The sequence below is a fragment of the Syngnathus floridae genome, chromosome 17, assembly GCF_059516105.1.
Source record: "Syngnathus floridae isolate MCC-2025c chromosome 17, RoL_Sflo_1.0, whole genome shotgun sequence".
Classification (NCBI taxonomy): domain Eukaryota; kingdom Metazoa; phylum Chordata; class Actinopteri; order Syngnathiformes; family Syngnathidae; genus Syngnathus; species Syngnathus floridae.
In genome coordinates, this window is record NC_142429.1 from 12,118,748 (window position 1) to 12,135,492 (window position 16,745).

The 16,745-nt window shown below is 46.2% G+C and overlaps 3 protein-coding genes and 1 long non-coding RNA gene across 10 annotated transcripts; 2 read left to right on the top strand and 2 right to left on the bottom strand.

Moving 5' to 3' along the window:
- Positions 1 to 223: 223 nt before the first annotated feature.
- Positions 224 to 12,257, bottom strand: rfx1a (regulatory factor X, 1a (influences HLA class II expression)). Of its 5 annotated transcripts, none has more exons than XM_088357912.1 (18): positions 12,188 to 12,257; positions 6,848 to 7,214; positions 6,591 to 6,700; positions 6,434 to 6,529; positions 5,841 to 5,938; positions 5,308 to 5,767; positions 4,423 to 4,604; positions 4,232 to 4,351; positions 4,021 to 4,154; positions 3,813 to 3,931; positions 3,575 to 3,681; positions 3,274 to 3,425; positions 3,090 to 3,187; positions 2,867 to 3,016; positions 2,554 to 2,762; positions 2,320 to 2,473; positions 2,199 to 2,244; positions 224 to 2,125 (listed from the first exon to the last, which is right to left on the bottom strand). In XM_088357912.1, exons 2-18 carry the CDS (start codon positions 7,191 to 7,193, stop codon positions 1,965 to 1,967), a joined length of 2,742 nt encoding a protein of 913 aa, XP_088214038.1. In that variant the 5' UTR covers positions 7,194 to 7,214; positions 12,188 to 12,257; the 3' UTR covers positions 224 to 1,964. The 5 variants fall into 5 exon arrangements, with proteins under 5 accessions (XP_088214038.1, XP_088214040.1, XP_088214039.1 ...); XM_088357914.1 differs by lacking the exon at positions 12,188 to 12,257 and adding an exon at positions 8,698 to 8,855 and having other exon boundaries at positions 4,423 to 4,598; positions 5,359 to 5,767; XM_088357913.1 differs by lacking the exon at positions 12,188 to 12,257 and adding an exon at positions 8,698 to 8,855 and having other exon boundaries at positions 5,359 to 5,767.
- rln3a (relaxin 3a) lies at positions 8,096 to 11,136 on the top strand. 2 transcript variants are annotated; one of them, XM_088357917.1, is made up of 3 exons: positions 8,096 to 8,575; positions 10,530 to 10,695; positions 10,809 to 11,136. In XM_088357917.1, the coding sequence occupies exons 1-3, from the start codon at positions 8,531 to 8,533 to the stop codon at positions 11,081 to 11,083; spliced, it is 486 nt and encodes a 161-aa protein (XP_088214043.1). In that variant the 5' UTR covers positions 8,096 to 8,530; the 3' UTR covers positions 11,084 to 11,136. The 2 variants fall into 2 exon arrangements, with proteins under 2 accessions (XP_088214043.1, XP_088214044.1); XM_088357918.1 differs by having other exon boundaries at positions 10,812 to 11,136.
- On the top strand, positions 11,374 to 16,243 carry il12rb2l (interleukin 12 receptor, beta 2a, like). 2 transcript variants are annotated; one of them, XM_088357915.1, is made up of 16 exons: positions 11,374 to 11,505; positions 12,203 to 12,303; positions 12,389 to 12,478; positions 12,675 to 12,813; positions 12,886 to 13,037; positions 13,123 to 13,265; positions 13,381 to 13,522; positions 13,614 to 13,690; positions 13,823 to 14,063; positions 14,137 to 14,337; positions 14,444 to 14,548; positions 14,624 to 14,758; positions 14,834 to 15,013; positions 15,104 to 15,164; positions 15,243 to 15,336; positions 15,403 to 16,243. In XM_088357915.1, the coding sequence occupies exons 3-16, from the start codon at positions 12,415 to 12,417 to the stop codon at positions 15,736 to 15,738; spliced, it is 2,070 nt and encodes a 689-aa protein (XP_088214041.1). In that variant the 5' UTR covers positions 11,374 to 11,505; positions 12,203 to 12,303; positions 12,389 to 12,414; the 3' UTR covers positions 15,739 to 16,243. The 2 variants fall into 2 exon arrangements, with proteins under 2 accessions (XP_088214041.1, XP_088214042.1); XM_088357916.1 differs by having other exon boundaries at positions 13,826 to 14,063.
- On the bottom strand, positions 12,559 to 13,686 carry LOC148384642 (uncharacterized). The gene is made up of 3 exons (XR_015853394.1): positions 13,599 to 13,686; positions 13,370 to 13,534; positions 12,559 to 13,302 (listed from the first exon to the last, which is right to left on the bottom strand). It is a non-coding gene; the product is annotated as an uncharacterized LOC148384642 (long non-coding RNA).
- Positions 16,244 to 16,745: the final 502 nt, after the last annotated feature.

Genomic DNA, 16,745 nt, shown 5'->3' on the forward strand with positions numbered 1-16,745 from the left:
TATCAACTTTAAAATTGCAATGACAGAACTTTTACGTTTGTGTTCATTTGTGGTTTCTGATGCAGTGCATTGGTCTATGCTGCAGCAAAAAAGTACCCCCAGGAAGTCTCAGCTGCAAGTCTGCCACGCAGATTTAAGTAGATACTGCTGAAATGTATTTGAACTTACTCCAAATTCAGAATGCATTCGCAGAGGTGAATTTCGGAGAAAACAAGAGAAGAAATGCAATTTTAAAAAGTCTTTAATTAATATATTTCAAATTAAACATCTGAATTGCATTCTACCACCTCCAAAGGCACAGTCATACTTAAAGTAGACCAAATCCATAAAACACTGCCACTGAACAGCTTTAGTTTACTGACTTTGTATTATTATAAGAAACAATGCACTTTAAAAAAGACTTAACATTTTACTCAACAATGACTTTTTTTCATCCAAAGAATGGTGTGATATGTAATCAGCCGGCATATCGATTTGGACTCCCTAAAAATAATAGAGGCGCTGGTTTGAGGCTTCAAACAGCCCTTAAAAACAAGTCGGCCGACATTGCGGTGACTAAAAAGTCAAAGCGACTCCAACAGTGGCATATCATAATTAACCAATCGTTACTGACAGTGTTTACGAAGATGGGTTTGTGAAGCAAAACAAAGCCGTTGGCGGGAATGCATCAATGCGGTGGAGGACAGAGCAGAGTCGCCGTCACAACGCCCTCGGAAACCGCAGGCGAGGCAGGGGTGTCAAAGTGTGACATCTGCACCTCCCGATTTAAAACACAATGGAAAAACATCTCAAGAGAATTGCGTTCGATCATGTAAGGTAAGACAATATGTGCAAAGAGGCTCGGTCTTAGCCTGCGTGCGGATAAGTCTTCAGATATGACTTGCGACGGACAGAAAGTAGAAAAAAAAAATTCACACAAGGGTTGTCTACAATGTGTGACATCACAGCACCTTACACTGCACAACAGGTTCACTTAGTGACAATAAAACTCAAAAAATGGAAAATGAATAGCGGGATACATCACTGTTCTTACTCAGGCACAGGAAAATCATTTCAAACCAGGATCGAACAAAAACGGATTGGCACAGACAGAAATAAAAACATCATGAAATGAGAGGAGAACATTTCCCAGCGCCACATCATGTTTTCAAATCAAACAGGAATGACGCACTTGAAAGAAACATATGACACACACTGGAGACCTTTGCAGCAACACCAGAGTCCTTCCCCCAAAGCTGTGCCTTTGTCTGTACAGCAGCTGTGACAGGCACAAATGTCTCTTTACAGTCCTGCAGTACAGGAAGTGACCAAATTGCCTGCAGGTGAAAACCGTGTCGTGATTCACAAAAACACAATCAGACACTTGGACGTGATCTCATTGTTCACTCAAACAGACTGAGAGCACACTGGACTGTCTCTGTCACACACAATTAAGAGAAACACCCTCATAATCCCCACACACTGGACTAAAAAAAAAAAAAAATAGAAAGAAATGGCAGACATTAAGAGCTCAAGGTCCAGTTTTACACACTGCTTGACCTCAAGTTACCTTTGCAGATACACACAGCACAGTGGGTTCAACGATTGTTCCATGAGCAGTGACATTTGGAGCTAAAACTGTCACTCGGTTCACCAACAGGAGACAGCTAATGTTCCGTCGATGCAGTGACTGGGGAAAAATGGCCTCATAAAAATCTACACAAGTGAAGGTCAAATGCACACTGCATCTTTTTTCTATCGAGGGATTTGTTTCTTACGATCCATTATGTGTTAATTTAATCCATCAAACAAGTGTGTGTATGTGCGTGTGTGTGTGTGTGTGTGTGTGCGTGCGTGCGTGTGCGTACGTGCATTAACCAGCGAGAGACAAAGTAAGCAGGACAGACTGTAGCAAAACTGTTCACAACATTTACAATAGCTGCTGTATCTACACGTGTCTTCTTTTTGTTCTTCCTTGACGTCGATTAGTTGTCAGGCGGTCCTGTGGTGAAGAGGACCCTCTGGTCCGTTCTGGCCAGCTTGGCGGGGGGCTCCAGAGATTCGTCACCCAACACCACGCCGTCTGAGGGCAAGGACAGCTCCTGACCTTCCTCATCGCTTTCCTCCTCCTCGTCCTCTTCTTCTTCTGAAGCACGAGAGTAAAAAAAGTTTCTTAGGGCATGTTTGACATGTTCGCTGCCGTATATGAGCGCCATTACCTTTCTCGCCATCCAGCATGTTTAGACTTCGTCCTAAACTGGCAAACTAAGCAGACGATGAAAGTTAGGATGTACTAAATATGATGATGATGATGATGATGATTTGCGTGCGGATGCTTACCTCTCCCATGACAGCAATCGGGGTCTCGCCTTTAGCCTGGGCTACTCGATGCTCTATCAGGTAGTACATGTACTCGTCATACAAAAGGCGAATCAGGTGAAAGGAGCCAAAACTGGCAGCGCTTCGCAGGGTGAGGTCCCGAATCACCATGGAACTGGAGAACAGGTGAGATGGATGAATTCAGCAAATGCTCACGTGCGGGTTGTGCCGCGGCCAGCCGGCCGGTGGGCGCACCTGTAAAAGGACCACTTGAGCAGGAACAGCTTGGCCGCCTTAGGGAAGGCAGCGCTGTGTTGGTGAGGTTTTAACACCTGGGAAACCACGCCATCCAGCCAGGCAGCCCACTGCTCCAAGGAATTCTGCTGCTGGAGGGTCAACTTAAAGTCCTGCTCCAGTCGTTGCACGACGCGGTCTTCGCAGCGGCACACCCACGAAGCCTGCTCCTGCACGGGACGAAGAAGGCGAGCAGCCGTCGGTACGGGCTTTGACCCGGTGCCGGCCGGCCGGCCGCCCGCGCGCGCTGGCGGCATTAAGAAAGCACGCCGACCTGAACGTTGGCAAAGTCGACACGGTTGAGGTCGGAGAGCATTTGGTTGATCTGGGCTGTGTTTTGGAGGACGGCGCGAGCCGCCTGGGCCAGGTGGTTCAGACTGGTGTAGCGACGCAGGGTCTGGGCAAACGCATTGGCTGACGTCACCTAGCACCACAAGAAAAGTGACGTTAGCGATGCTGTCACAAGAAGCCACGTTTCAATTTGAGCAGTCACGTACCTTGATGCGGACCATTTCCTCGGGAATGTTCATCATGGCGTTGGTCAGCCAGCTTTCCAGGCTTTTGGCAAAGTTACGGATGGCTTGAGTTAAGGCACCTGAGGGCAGGGGGGAAATGCGAAACGTAAAGACGACAACCACATGTTCTTAAATGCGTGAGATTCCTTCTTTGGACATTTCTTACTGGGAATTGGCCTGAGGACATCAGGGATGAGGATCTCCACCAGGCCCTGATAGAGGCTGTTGTCACAGTCACGGCTCCAGCGCAGCACCGGGTCATACTTGCACAGCAGCACCAGGCAGGACTTGGGCAGACGTTTTTCCGATTCATCGTGACTGGGAACACACGGACGGACGGAGCTTTCCTTAATGTTTCCATTTCTATTTCTCCACTTGTCGGAGAGAGAGCATTTTCAAACATGGGTCAGGTTCCGATGGCCTAGTGAAAAACGGGCATCATTTCAGGAGAAATGTGAACCACTCACACAGCCAGTGTGCCATCTCCAGCTTGACTCTGACTGAACCTCCAGAAGCTTTTCCAAAGGGTCTCCACTAGGGTAAATTGAAGATTGACCATCACGTCCAGTACGGCCTGAGAAGAGAGAGAGAAAAAAAAACAATCAGAGCGCATCTTAGCTAAGATTTGATCATGTCTTGACCACAAAGTTATGAAATCATTTCATGTGTTGGGACCAGCTAAGCCGATTGGTCTCACTTCATTACCTCACAGTGTTCTCTGTAGAGCAGCTGAAAGCTCTTTATGTGATCCAGTTCAATACCCTCGGGCAGGGACTTCCCCTGGAGGTCGATATCTGGGAACTCGGGAAGTGTTCTGCTTGCGTCTGACCAAAGGAAAACTCAATTAGAGAAAGGGACTGAGGGAGGGAGGGACTGAGGGAGGGAGGCTGATTTGCCAAAGAAAATAACCAACCAAGGAACTGCTGGTACTGCTGAACCTGAGTGCTGATGTCCACCTGTCCAGAAGCCTGCTGCTGAAGTTGCTGCTGTCCAGCTCCTGAAGCTGTCCCATTGGTCATTCCCTCCACTTTATGCACAGGCTTCAACCTGATTGGACCAGAAGAAAGCGAGACAATACAGGCCCAATCATAATGACCCAAACAAAACAAACAATATGTGTGTACCTCTGTTTTTGAGAGAAGGGCTGCTGCCTCATAGCCAGATGCTGCTGATCTTCCATTAGGCGGAGAAGAGAAGAGCCTGCCTTGATTCTTAGACCATAGTAGTGGTATTTAGAATTGCCCCTGTCCAGAAAAAGAAAAAGTCACAAATCCAGTCTGTATTGGAAAGTAGAAAGCTCCTCACGCAGTCTTACCGCGTGCCCAGGCGTCGTGTCCGTAGTCCCATGAAAACAGATCGGATGAGTTTCCCGAAAGAGGCGGCGTTAACCGGCTCGAGCTTCTGCTCCTGGCAATGCAGCAGATAGTGGCAGTAGAGGGTCGAGCGCGGCAGACTGACTCCTTCGGCAGTTTCGTAGTTGTCCAGCAACCACTGTACCTGACCGGCAGGCAGGCAGGCGGCCGGGCGGGGGGCGGGGGGAGGGAAACAAACGCAGGAGGCTGATGCAGTGAGCAAAGCCGTCAGAACATCAACAAACACTAGTCACAAAAAAGTTGGGTGGATTTGGATCATGACCCAAATGGCCCAACATCCCCTGCCTTTAGTGAGTAGCGCACACACACGCTTTTCCAATATAGACACGTATTTCCGATTTGATATCGAGACAGAAAACACTTTAAGTTTGCAAATGAAAACACAAATACTTTGGTGTGCGTGCGTGCGTGCGTGCCGTGGCTTACAACATTGGTATGCAATGGATTCATGACCTGGAATACTGATGGAATGTCTGCCAGACCAAAGTTGCTCACCGTTATTAAACGGAATTCTGTATGATTGGGAATGGCAAATATAGTTTCGGGGCATTTCAGGCAAATGAAAGGCGCCCCTTTCCGCTAGCACATGCACTGCAATGGTGTGACAGCAATGAGGTCATGATTTGGCTTTCTTCAAAATGGAAATCACAGTTAAAAATCTGGTTCCGCTTCAAGAGCCTCAAACGGGTTGTTTGGCAGCGGGTGCTATTCCAATTCTCTTGCGCTCGTGCCATTTTTAATTGTGCTTTCCACTTGCCCACGTCGGGCGGCGCGGATGAAAAGAGAGAGAATGAAAAGAAATTCCTTGGCTCGGAGCCTCCGCATACCTTCTTGTCTGCCGACGGCACGCTACTCTCCTCGCCCTCCGTTATACTCACAGTGGCCGGGGAGGCGCGGGCGGTGTGGGAGTAGCTCTGACTGTTGCCGGCTGAGCCGCCGTTGCTGCTGCTGCTGCCGCTGCCGCTGCTGCCGCTGCTGCCGCTGCCCAACATGTAACCGCCCTGGATCACATAACTTCCCGCGGCGCCGCCATTAGCGCCTGTCCCATCCCCTGACCCGTTTGCGGTACCGCCGGCGGGGACCACCGTGGTCCCGCCCCCTGTCGCACCGCCGGGCTGAGCCACAAACATGGACACGGCTCCTGTCGTGCCGGTGGTCACGGAGACGGTGAGAGGCGTACCGGGGGTGGAGGCCTGAGAGCCCGGGGTGGGCTGACCTTCGTAATACTGGCCGGCAGCGCTCTGAGCGTACAGGGCCGTGTCGGTGTAAGGGAAGGTGCCGGAACGACTGGATGGGAGAGTCGCATGAATGTTAGCCCCGCGACGAGAGAAAGTGGGAAAAGTGCGGAAGTCATTCTAACATAGTGCTGGTGGTGTAGTTGGCGTCTCCTCCTTCCACATACTGCACCTGGTTGGTGTAGACATGTTGCACCTGTACTGGTGCAAGCTGCTGTTGAACCTACACAAACACAAAGGAACAAACAGTTCAAGATGAATAAAAGTCCCGAGCAACTACTCATCGGCCAAATCGGCAAATATCCGCCTGATGTGTGTGTGTTTTTTTTTAAACGCATTACAACATGTAATTCATATCCTAAGAGACCAAAACGCAATAGTGCTATCTCGCTGGTGTCTCTGACCTACTTGGTATCAGCAGGCAGCTGGTGAGCCAGAAGAATGGCTGCTTACTGTGAATGTTGTCCACTGGGATCTAGATGACTTTGCCAGAGTGCAGTGGGCTGCCTCTGAGGCCTATACGCTGGCTGTCCTACACTGCCTGATGCCTTTCTTCTGTAGAATCTGCTCTCTGACTAATGTTGCCACTCCACTGCTAGAAAGGAGCTAGATGCCACCACCATGGCGTGGATGATGTCTTGATAAGTCACAATACAAAGGAGCCCCTCACTGTCACAGCTGATTTGCAATTGTCAATCATATTACGGTATGACCTTACCTCAGGGCTGATATGAACTGGTTGTAGACTGGCGACATTGAGCTGTGTGCCGGGCTCAGTCTTGGCTATCTGCGAGGTGGCCTGGACCACCGACCTCTGCGCAAACAAAGATATGAGGAGCTTGCAAGAGACAACACGCAAAAAGTCTTTTGTTTACCTGCTGGACTGTTTGGACCTGCTGAACGACCTGCGTGGGAACTCCGGTCTGCACCACAGCTGGAGGGGAGCTGGAGTCGGAGACACTGTCGCTCGAGTGAAGGGAGCCCTCTGCAGGAAGAATGACAAGCGGTACCGTTTTTGCATTGGTTTTTTTAGGCCGCTCGCTGATTCGCAATACTCTAAGAGTCTCGGCCTATGCTGAACACAGACAGACAGACAGACAGACAGACAGAGCTAAAGGTTGTGACGCATTACCTGTCACTGTAACAACAATGTACTGAGGAGCACTTTGGCCATTCCCAGACTGCGTGGGGGAGCCTTGGATTTCCGCGGTTACGTAATGCGTCTGCGCCGGCTGGGTCGGAGCCGGGGCCTGGGTTTGACTGCCGCCACTGGGCTTCTGAGTCCCGCTGGAAGCGGCTTGTTCGGTCTGGGCTGTTGGGGTGACAACGGTGGGGGTGACCACAGCGGTCTGAATCTCAGCCAGGAACTGGGGGGCGGTTGCCGAGGCGGAGTTGGCGTCGGGAGGTCCAGATGTGACAACGGTCCCTTGTGGCGGGGCTGGTGGCTGGATCTCGCCGACGTAGCCCGTGGTGGCCATTATACTGGCTGGGTGATCACCCTGGAAGCAGGAAAAGGAAAATTCCTTTATCTTAGGGATATTTACGGGCCGCGGGGGGTTCAATTCTGCATGAACAAGTATGCTCAACACAGACAACACAACGCCTCTTTTCCTTTGAGTGGCATCAAAAAAAAAAAAAAAATCAATAATAGTCGTTTAGTCTAGAATGCAATTTGCCAAATACAAGAGGGAACACAGGCAATGGGAGCTATTATGATATTACCTTTCCACATCAAGTCCCTTCAAATCAGGCATTTGACATGAAAGTGGCAGGCAGTTGGAGTAGTTTTCCTATTTGTTCCCTGGATGAAATGATGATTGCGAAAAACTGCTTGCCAGTTAATGATACTGCTGCTAATGTGGAAGCCACAAGTGAGATGGAGCATTAGTGTCTTATTACCTGTAATGTGATCACACAGCCCCTTGACTGTGGTACAAGGTAGCAAAATAAATATGATACGTTGCTCTGGTATAGGAAGAAAACAAATTCAAACATTTTGAGACAGGATAGGAGCTTTGCTTAAGAAAATGTATGCGTAAAGTGAGTCGAGATCCTGGTTATTTCACTGGAAATGTACTTTTTGTGACATTTTTGTTTGGAGGTGTGCCATGATATATTCTTTAATGTCAAGTATCTTCCTCCTTGGCTCAATTAAGAGTTAGACAACACGGACACGAGTGACTCGGCCCAAAAGTGGTTTGAAACTCCACAGCAGGCCACTGTTTGATCATCGATTTGTATTGAGTGCGGCAAGGCAAACGACAGCATTCGTTCCATCAAATGTTTGACTGAAAAGAAAAATGAGTATTTTATATTCTAACGAAGAATACGTGACACCCACGCAGACGCTCCCCTCTTGCCACGCCTCTTCAATCGTCAATGTCCGCCACATGCCCTAGCTGGCTACCTCTGTCGATTAGTACGAGTATCTAAACCAAAGACAGCACGATCGTTTCCCTATTTCAACACGATCGCATTTATTGTTCGCACGTTCTTCGAATCCTAAATGGGCATTTCTTTGTGTATCTGACGCTTTTGTGTAGCGACGCTGTTGAATCCGCGTTGTGGGAAAAGGGCGAATATAACTAGGAAGTCGATCTAGAACGCCGTGGGGGCATGAAACAACTGGAGCCAGGTGTGGCGTGACTCTACTGACGCCTCGAATTCCCCCAACAGTGCACCCGAGCGCCTCAACAACCGCCATTTTGTAACTGTTACCTTTCGCTTTTGACATCGCCATAACAACGGCCCGCAGCATCCGTGGCTGCGTCGTCACTGCAGGCAGACTGACAAGTCAAAAGACGAGTGGGCGCAAATGGCCACACTCCGGGAAGCCACGCGATACATAATCGCCATTACGGTTAGTTTGCAGAGTAATATTAGAATCCAGCTGCCTGACAGAAACAAGGGTTAAAAAAAAAAAAAAAAAGAAGCTCGCTGCATAATGGACGCAAAATATTCCATGTGTGCCACGGGCTTCACCTGTGATTCCACGTGTGTATTTCCCGGCGTTAAAAGCTCTTCTTTTAAATTTTGAGCCGATTCAGTCGTTGTTGTTGTTGATTCTCGTTGCCGGGTTCTTGTCGCCAGGGCTACCGTGGCTATGGCGCTTCGTCCTCACCAGGGCAACTGTTGCTACCCACCCCGCTCCCGTTCCCGTTCCTCCCCCCATGCGTGCCCTCTGATTGGCCGGCTACGACCAAATGTTCTTAAAGTGACAGTAAGAAGACATTTTTCCGACAAAGCCCAACACGCCCAGTTTTCTGAGCGTCCCCAGTAGATGCAAGTGATGTAAATGCTTGTAAAATATATTTAGCTTCATTGCAAATGATTCATCTTTTTTCAAAATATTTTGGAGCAAACAAAAAAGAAGACCCTTTGACTGCCATGACTGGATCAATAGTCTTGGAATGACATCAAGAAAAACAACATCTTTCAGCATATTTGATCCTTTACATTAACCTATCGCTTAACATGTGAAACTTATCACATTAAAACTTTCGAACATGAAACCTATTACGTTAAAAGATGAAATTTAGACAAATGATATTCGGGAACTTCAGTTGTTACACTCAATATGAAACACACCAAGTTGTCCAGAGGTGTGAGTGATTATTTGGGTCATGCAATTGATTGGCAGCCAGTCCAGAATGTGCCCTGCCTCATCTGGGTTCGACCTCAGCTAACCTGCAACCCCAGCGATGACAAGCAGTAGGGATAGAAAATGGATGGGTGCAGGAACACCTGCCTATTTAGTTGGTTATATTAATGCACAGATATGAAGGCATTAACTGCAGGTGACATTTATGAGTTTTTTTCAAATGAATGTCATCATTAAAATGCCATTTACTTGCCATTGTCATATTAATTACAAATTCATCACACTTTTGTAATTTTCCAAATGAATGACCTTTGACTAGTGGCTTCACAGATAAAATGGGTTTCATTTTTGCGTGACTCAGAACTAGAGTTGCATGTTATCGGACTTTGAAAATGTCACCGGTAATGGCTCTGTTCTCTCTGCTCACCTTTGTGTTAAAGAAATGGCAGGATTAGCAAAAACACAGGGTGGGAATGTGGAAGTCGTACAAATTGGTATTGGTGGTTTAACGTGGCAGGATAATACCATACAAAGGCAATTGTGATTTTGGTTTAATGTACTTCATTATTATAGTGACGTTGGTGAACATACACCTTTAATAGTGATATTTATTTGTGGTTACGTAGGTATTGTATTAACATCGGAAGGATTTTGAATCTGAATTTTAATAACTAAACCCTAAAAGGATCTAGATTCAAGTATTAAGTGAGAGGGGCATATACACTCACCTACCACAATATTAGGTGACAGTATCATGAAATTCAACACAAGAGCACTTTATGAATGTGAAATTATATGATTTCAAAACATTAATATTTTAGTGATTATGTTGTTAAAATCATTTGACTTTTATACGCGATCATTGTGATTCTTTCAATATACCGACAATTCAGGATGATAGCTTGCTTTACGCTATTAACTCGGGGGACAATAAAAGTTCCACAAATGACAACAAAAGTGACTAAAGCACTTCAGGTGCCTCTGACCTTTGGTCCGCTTTTTATTCTTCATAAAGGTCTCGGACTGTATCTCCATTTCAAATCTGTCAGGGGATCCTGCATGCGCAATATGCATGTCCGCCTTACTTCAGAGAGCTTTATAAAGCCCGCTTGGGTCAGTGGCATAGTCAAAGCCGTTGCAGACAGGGAGGGACACAGGAACCTAATTGCGGCACAACAGAAGTAATTGGCCCTCTCTGCTTTGATTTCCTTAGGGTACTATGTGGAAAGTTGTGCTTCTGGCGCTATGTCTGCTTGCAAATGAAGTTCAGCCTATGGACCATCCAATTTACGGCGTCAAGCTCTGTGGTCGGGAGTTCATCCGATCGGTCATCTTCACTTGTGGCGGCTCACGATGGAGACGCTCGCTCAGAACTTCAGGTGAGACAGTATCCTTGTCTATTATGCAAAGGAATTTTGTCATTTCCAATTGTAGTGACATGGATGGCACTTGTCGAATTCCTTCCAAACTCATCTTTTGCTCTTTACTGCAGCAGAAGACCTATTCGACTCCTATCAAGAGTCTTCGGAGGAATTGAGTCAAAATCCTGTGATGGAGACTATACTCCACAGAAACAGAGCTCTTGATTTCACATCAAATGAAAACCAAGACGGAATCTTCAGCCGTCCAGCTCGTTCTTTTATCACCGAAGAGATTCTCGAAGCCCTGAGGAAGGCGGATCGCAAGGGCCGGGAAGTGGTTTTGGGTCTTTCCAATGCGTGCTGCAAGTGGGGCTGCAGCAAGAGTGAAATCAGTTCCCTTTGCTGATTTTCCATACACTTATGTCGTTGTATATTCTTGAAATTAAACACACACACCTATGTATGCACTCATTTTTTCCTCATGAACGTTTGGTTATATTGTATCAGTGTGAAAGCATCAAAACTGAGCTGTTTTCATTTGTCAGATGAATGGACCGATTGTAACGGAATGATGTCATTATAGCACCAAATATTTGCGTGGGAAAACATTTATCCTTGAAGGGTCGTCGACTATAAGAACGTGAAGGTACGGACTTCCGTAAACACGTAGCTGTCTATATCACGTGGTGGTTACGTCATCAATATGCTAACGGGCGAGGGCGGTCCATTGGTCCATTGTTTCCGCTCAAGACGCGAGACATCGCGACAACCAACATACGCTTGACGGAAAGCGAGCTCACGCACATCTGGGTTCTCATCGGAGATGAGGTACGACGCTACTATATTCATACATCATACTTATTCATCACGCGTATTCTGATTTTAGACTGAAACTTCCAAAGTATAGTCACTGAACGTCTCCACCGAGCAAGTTTTGGTTTTCGATTAGGGTAACCGGAATTGTAAAGTGATGTCATGGGGGGGCGGGGGGAAGATAACGCACTTAAAAATGTTACCTTTTCGACACGTGCTGTGTAAAAAGATCAATAAAATATCACATTTCAGCGACACTAAGTTGCTTTGTGCCTGTAAAATCCGCTCTGCCAGTCATCAATTTGGTCAAGACTTGCTTAAATGAAGAACTGGAAGTACACTAACCAAACTTTGGAAAAGGAAATGAGAAAATGCTGTGCTTAGTATGCACATTTAGCGCTGATTGAACTCTGTTTAGTATTAAGATAAAAATGATTAACTTAGAGAAAATAACAAGTATAACCACCACGATGCTGTAATAGTCACATTCTACCTTGAGTTGTGTAGCAGTGTGCTTAACCACTTGCTATGGTGTAAACGAGTCTCTTTGCAACAATCAAATACTACATTGAAAAAGTTAAGAAGTATTTGATTACTATTTTGATTTTTGTCCAGCAACTAATTGTGCTGCGTGTTAATCGAGGCATAATCGATAATAATGCATGCTTGTAAATATATTTCCACACAATACACGTACCTGTGCCTTCTCAAGTTGTGACAGCACATCCCGGATCTGCCCAAGGCCTGCCAAGTCAGTGAAACCTCTGGCTGACAGAATACCTCCTTTTGACATACACAAAAAACACAGTTTCAGTAAGCAAAATTCTTGTTGACACGACTATTAGATATTTACTATTTGATGAGTAACAGCAGAGTATCAATGTGTTTATTTTGACAGGCAGATGAGGGCTTGATCCAACTGTAATGGCTCCAAGATGGCTTTTCTCAATCTTAATAGTCAACATGGCCATTTCTTTTGCTGCTGCAGGTAGGCTCTTTTGCGACTCCCCCCACCCCCCACACACACTTAAGCTTGTAGCTCGTATTGAAACAAATGTGCTGTGAAAAAAATCATATACCGTCTGCTCATTTCCTGTTAGTGCCCGGCAGAGCTCTATTTTCTGCTGCTTGGCAACTTTGAACTTTTTATTTTTTTTTAAAACTTACTCTTTTGGGTTCGTTAGGTCCTCCAGAGCCCCCTTCCAAACCCAAGTGCCACATTCCATGTCATGACAGCTGCGGGGTTGATATTTACTGTCGTTGGAATCACAGAACCGATCCTCTGACAAAGTCCAGTCTCCACTGGAAAACAGCAGACGGCAGGTAAGAGCAACATGACGCTGCTGACCAGTGAATGACAGAGGTGGAGAAAGTTACCCCAAATATCCTCTCCAGAGAGGAATTTGTAGATACCGGGGCCAGTTTGAGCGGGATGATCGGCCGGGAATACTTTTCCATGAACAGTGAACTTCAAGTTTGGGTGAAGGCTCAGAACAAACACGGTTCGGCCAAATCTCAAGTGGCTGTTTTTGACACAGGAGACATTAGTGAGTCCTGGAAATATACTTACTGCCTAAATAATGACAGTAGTTCTTTTTAGTTGACATTTTTCGGTCTTCTCTCTGCCTTTAGTGAAGCCGTCGGCTCCTGTAATTTCATCCAGCCCCCAAGATCCTTTGGAGATATCCTGGAGTTCCATCTGCGATGAGCCGCACCTCTCTTTGGGAGGGTGTGATGTGCAATTTCGGACTCAAGCAGAAAAACGCTGGCATGAGGTGTAACTTTCAATGGCTGCAAATCCTCGTGGATTTTCTAAATAGTAGATTTTCAGGGGTTAGGTGCAAATCGAAATATTTGCTCACCCAGCAATGCGTATTACTTTTGGTGTAGGAAGAAATCGAAGCGCAAGGCAGCTTCGACTTTGACGGCCTGGTGGAGCCTGGCATCGTGTATGAAATTCAGGTTCGCTGTTCCTGTGCCACGGGCTTGAGCAGTGACTGGAGTGCAATTCACAGAATCTGCCTTGAAACAGGTAAGCCTACCCCTGAGGGAGGTGGTTTCAAAGTCACCATTTCCAAAAATTCACTCGTCTAATGGTTGGAGCACACCTGGGTTTCTTTTAGCCCCCACTGGACAGGTAGATGTATGGAAGGACTGCGGCGTGCCTGCCACAAATTTGGACTGCGTTATGACCTGGAAGGTAGGCAACACAGAATTTAGTCATTGTAATAATTATAGGTGTGTTCTTACACAACAGAGAATATAATTCCATATAGTCATAGGTCTTGCCTCATGCGACATTATCCCCCCTCCCCTCCCCTCCCCTACCTAGAAGCTTCCTCTATCGCAGGCCTGCGGCCACATTCTGGGCTACGAAGTCAAGCTGTTCTCCAAACACGGCACCACTGTACTAATGAATATTTCCGACGCTGAGCCGAGGGACCGCTTGGTGTGCGACGGACCGCATTGCCATCTCGACTCCTCTCTAAAGAACATATCGTCGGCCGCTATATCAGCCTACAACGCCCATGGTGCTACTCTGCCCGCTTACATCACAATTCCAACAACGTCAGGTATCACTTGACCAGATTGTCAAAAAATGTCTGCTGTAGCTAATGCTCTTCTCTGATGAGGATTTTTTTTTAGGCCAAGTGACAAGCGAGCCCCCTATCGATGTCAGGATGAATATGGCGAACCTCACCGTCTCGTGGGATCTTCCATCTCATCTCCCTGATGCCGAATCATTTCAGGAATATGTGGTGCAATACAAACAAGCAGGAAGTCCTCTGGGCAAAGGATTTGATTGGATCAGAGTCAATCAAAGCTGTACTACGGTTACATTCACAGGTTGGTTTTCTTTGGCTACTTTTGACGCTAATGTCATTGCTACATAGTTGAAAAAGTCAACACTTGGATTGTCATCATGGCCTTTGAGTGCGTTTCCCCTTTACAGGTCATTTTGAAAAATACAGAGCCTACCAGGTGTCACTGATCGCTGTTACGAGCAATCAAGAAAGCCATCTTATTTCATCTGCGATTGGATACTCTTGTCATGGAAGTAGGTATCCATCCATACATTCCGTTATTATTCCCTCCTAAAAATACGTAGTCACGAGGAATGAACTCTTTTCAGTTCCCGCCAAAGTGCGTTCGTTTAAAGTCATTTCCATCGCTGCGACGCATGCCACACTGTTTTGGGAGCCTGCAGTGCTGACGCAGCAGAACGGGCGGATCCTCTATTACCAAATCGGCGTTCATGGACAAATGGGTAAAGTGCAAAGGTGCAATCTTTAGAATCAAATGATCCTTGACCTGATTTCAAGCAATCTACTTTGCTTTACAGCCGTGTACAACGTGAGCGCTTCCGACCAGAGAGAAAATAAGACGTTTGAGCTGGCCGATCTCAAGCCTAATCAGGAGTGTCAAGTGTGGATCAAGGCTGTGACTGAAGCTGGGCCAGGAGCCAACGCCACCACCAGTTTCATCACAAGGCAACCTGAGCATCTTGTGTTGCAATCAAAATGTAACCGTTTTCTCACAATGAGCCTTCCGATAGAAAACAAATACATAGTGTATATTTCTCATCATCCATCCCCTTCTTTCTATTTGTCAGCACACATATTTGCCCTCCTGCTCTGTCTCTTGGTCATAATATGCTGTCTTGCTTTATACAGGTGAGCTCACTTCATTTTGTCTGAGGCTAATGCTTGTTCCCGTTTCAACGTCATGAACATAACATGCTTGTATGACAGTTTGCATAAAGGATCGAGCAAGACGTGTCCGTGTATAAACGAGAACGTACCGGATCCGTACAATAGCACCATCTTCCGGATGCTCCAGTATCAGGTGAGTTGGATTCTATCACAGCAAAGGCTAGAACAGAAAATGTCTTAACTAACTGTGTGACTGCAGGCCAAGCCGGCCAATGAGGCCTTGGCTTGGATCAGCGCCCCCATCTATGAAGCACATCCTACCATGTCTACCTTAGAGATAGTGGTCACCCAGCCACCTGTATGTGAACACAAGTGCCTCCCTGAAGAGCACACAAAACTAGCAGGATGTACAAGGCAAAGACAACGCGGCAAAGAGCAGTACAGCAAAATGGTTGACTCGCCAGAGGAGGCAAAGTATTTAAGCGGAGTGGATGCGGTTCAGGATGATGCTGGGAGTTCATCAGAAGAGGAACAAGACGCCTCGGGATATGAACAGCACTTCATGCCAACAGAGGCCGAAATACTCAATACTTGATATTAGGTGTGATGACTTTTGACTAATTGTTGACATTTTCAATTTGATGGCATTGCAATGGCCCGAACTGTTAGAAATGATTGGTTCTTTCTATGACCTCTTTTATACGTACAAATGAACAGTATTGGGTGTTTTTAATGCTGAATGAGGTTGCCAAGATTTCATGAGTAATATCTGCTGAATCAGTCTATTTTTTTTTCCATTCAACCGACTGTATACAAATAAGAACATGTGATATTAACTCCATACACATGACTGAATGCACATTTAAAGAGCGTGGATTCTGCTGTACCGCTTATGAGTATTTTGATGTCCTATTTTTCACTCTATATGGCACTTTTCTATTTTCTTATATGAATTGTCATTTCAAAGTGTACATCGGTGGATGGAGTAAACATTTTTGAAGCAATAGCTGCAGTCTATATGCAGTAATGATCATAACTTGATATCAATAGAGGTAGTATATGACACTGAGTTGAATAAAGAAACGATTTGAAATATGCAATTCAATCTCTATAGATTTATTCTAATAGGGCTCCCGTGAGGTATTAGTAACTTTGCTTTGCTTGGGGAGGGGACTACAGTATCATATACAACATAAGCAAAGGTGCCTTGTCACTCACCTGCGTCAATCAAGGCACTTTATCCTTTCCACGCCAAATTTTGCTGATGTCCAATTTGGAAGAATGCAGGCTCCACGTCATCTACCTGCAGGGACTGCATGGTGCTTTTTCTTCCATGTAGCAGAATGCGTCCAGTGAGTCAAGAAGTTGCAGCCGCAAGCTGCAATTGGAAACAGGATGTAAGGACACAGTTTAAAAACTGGGTTTAAAGTAAGAGTTGCCCATTGGTCACGATACCTAACATGACGGCTCCTCTTCATTTCACAGACTGACCGGAAGATGGCGATAGCGTAGCGCCGGAAAGACGATGAGGTGGTTTGCAACGTTGCAGATTCACTTTGGTCTCTATGCAATTTCCAGGGAAGCAAAAGCTGTCTTCACCCA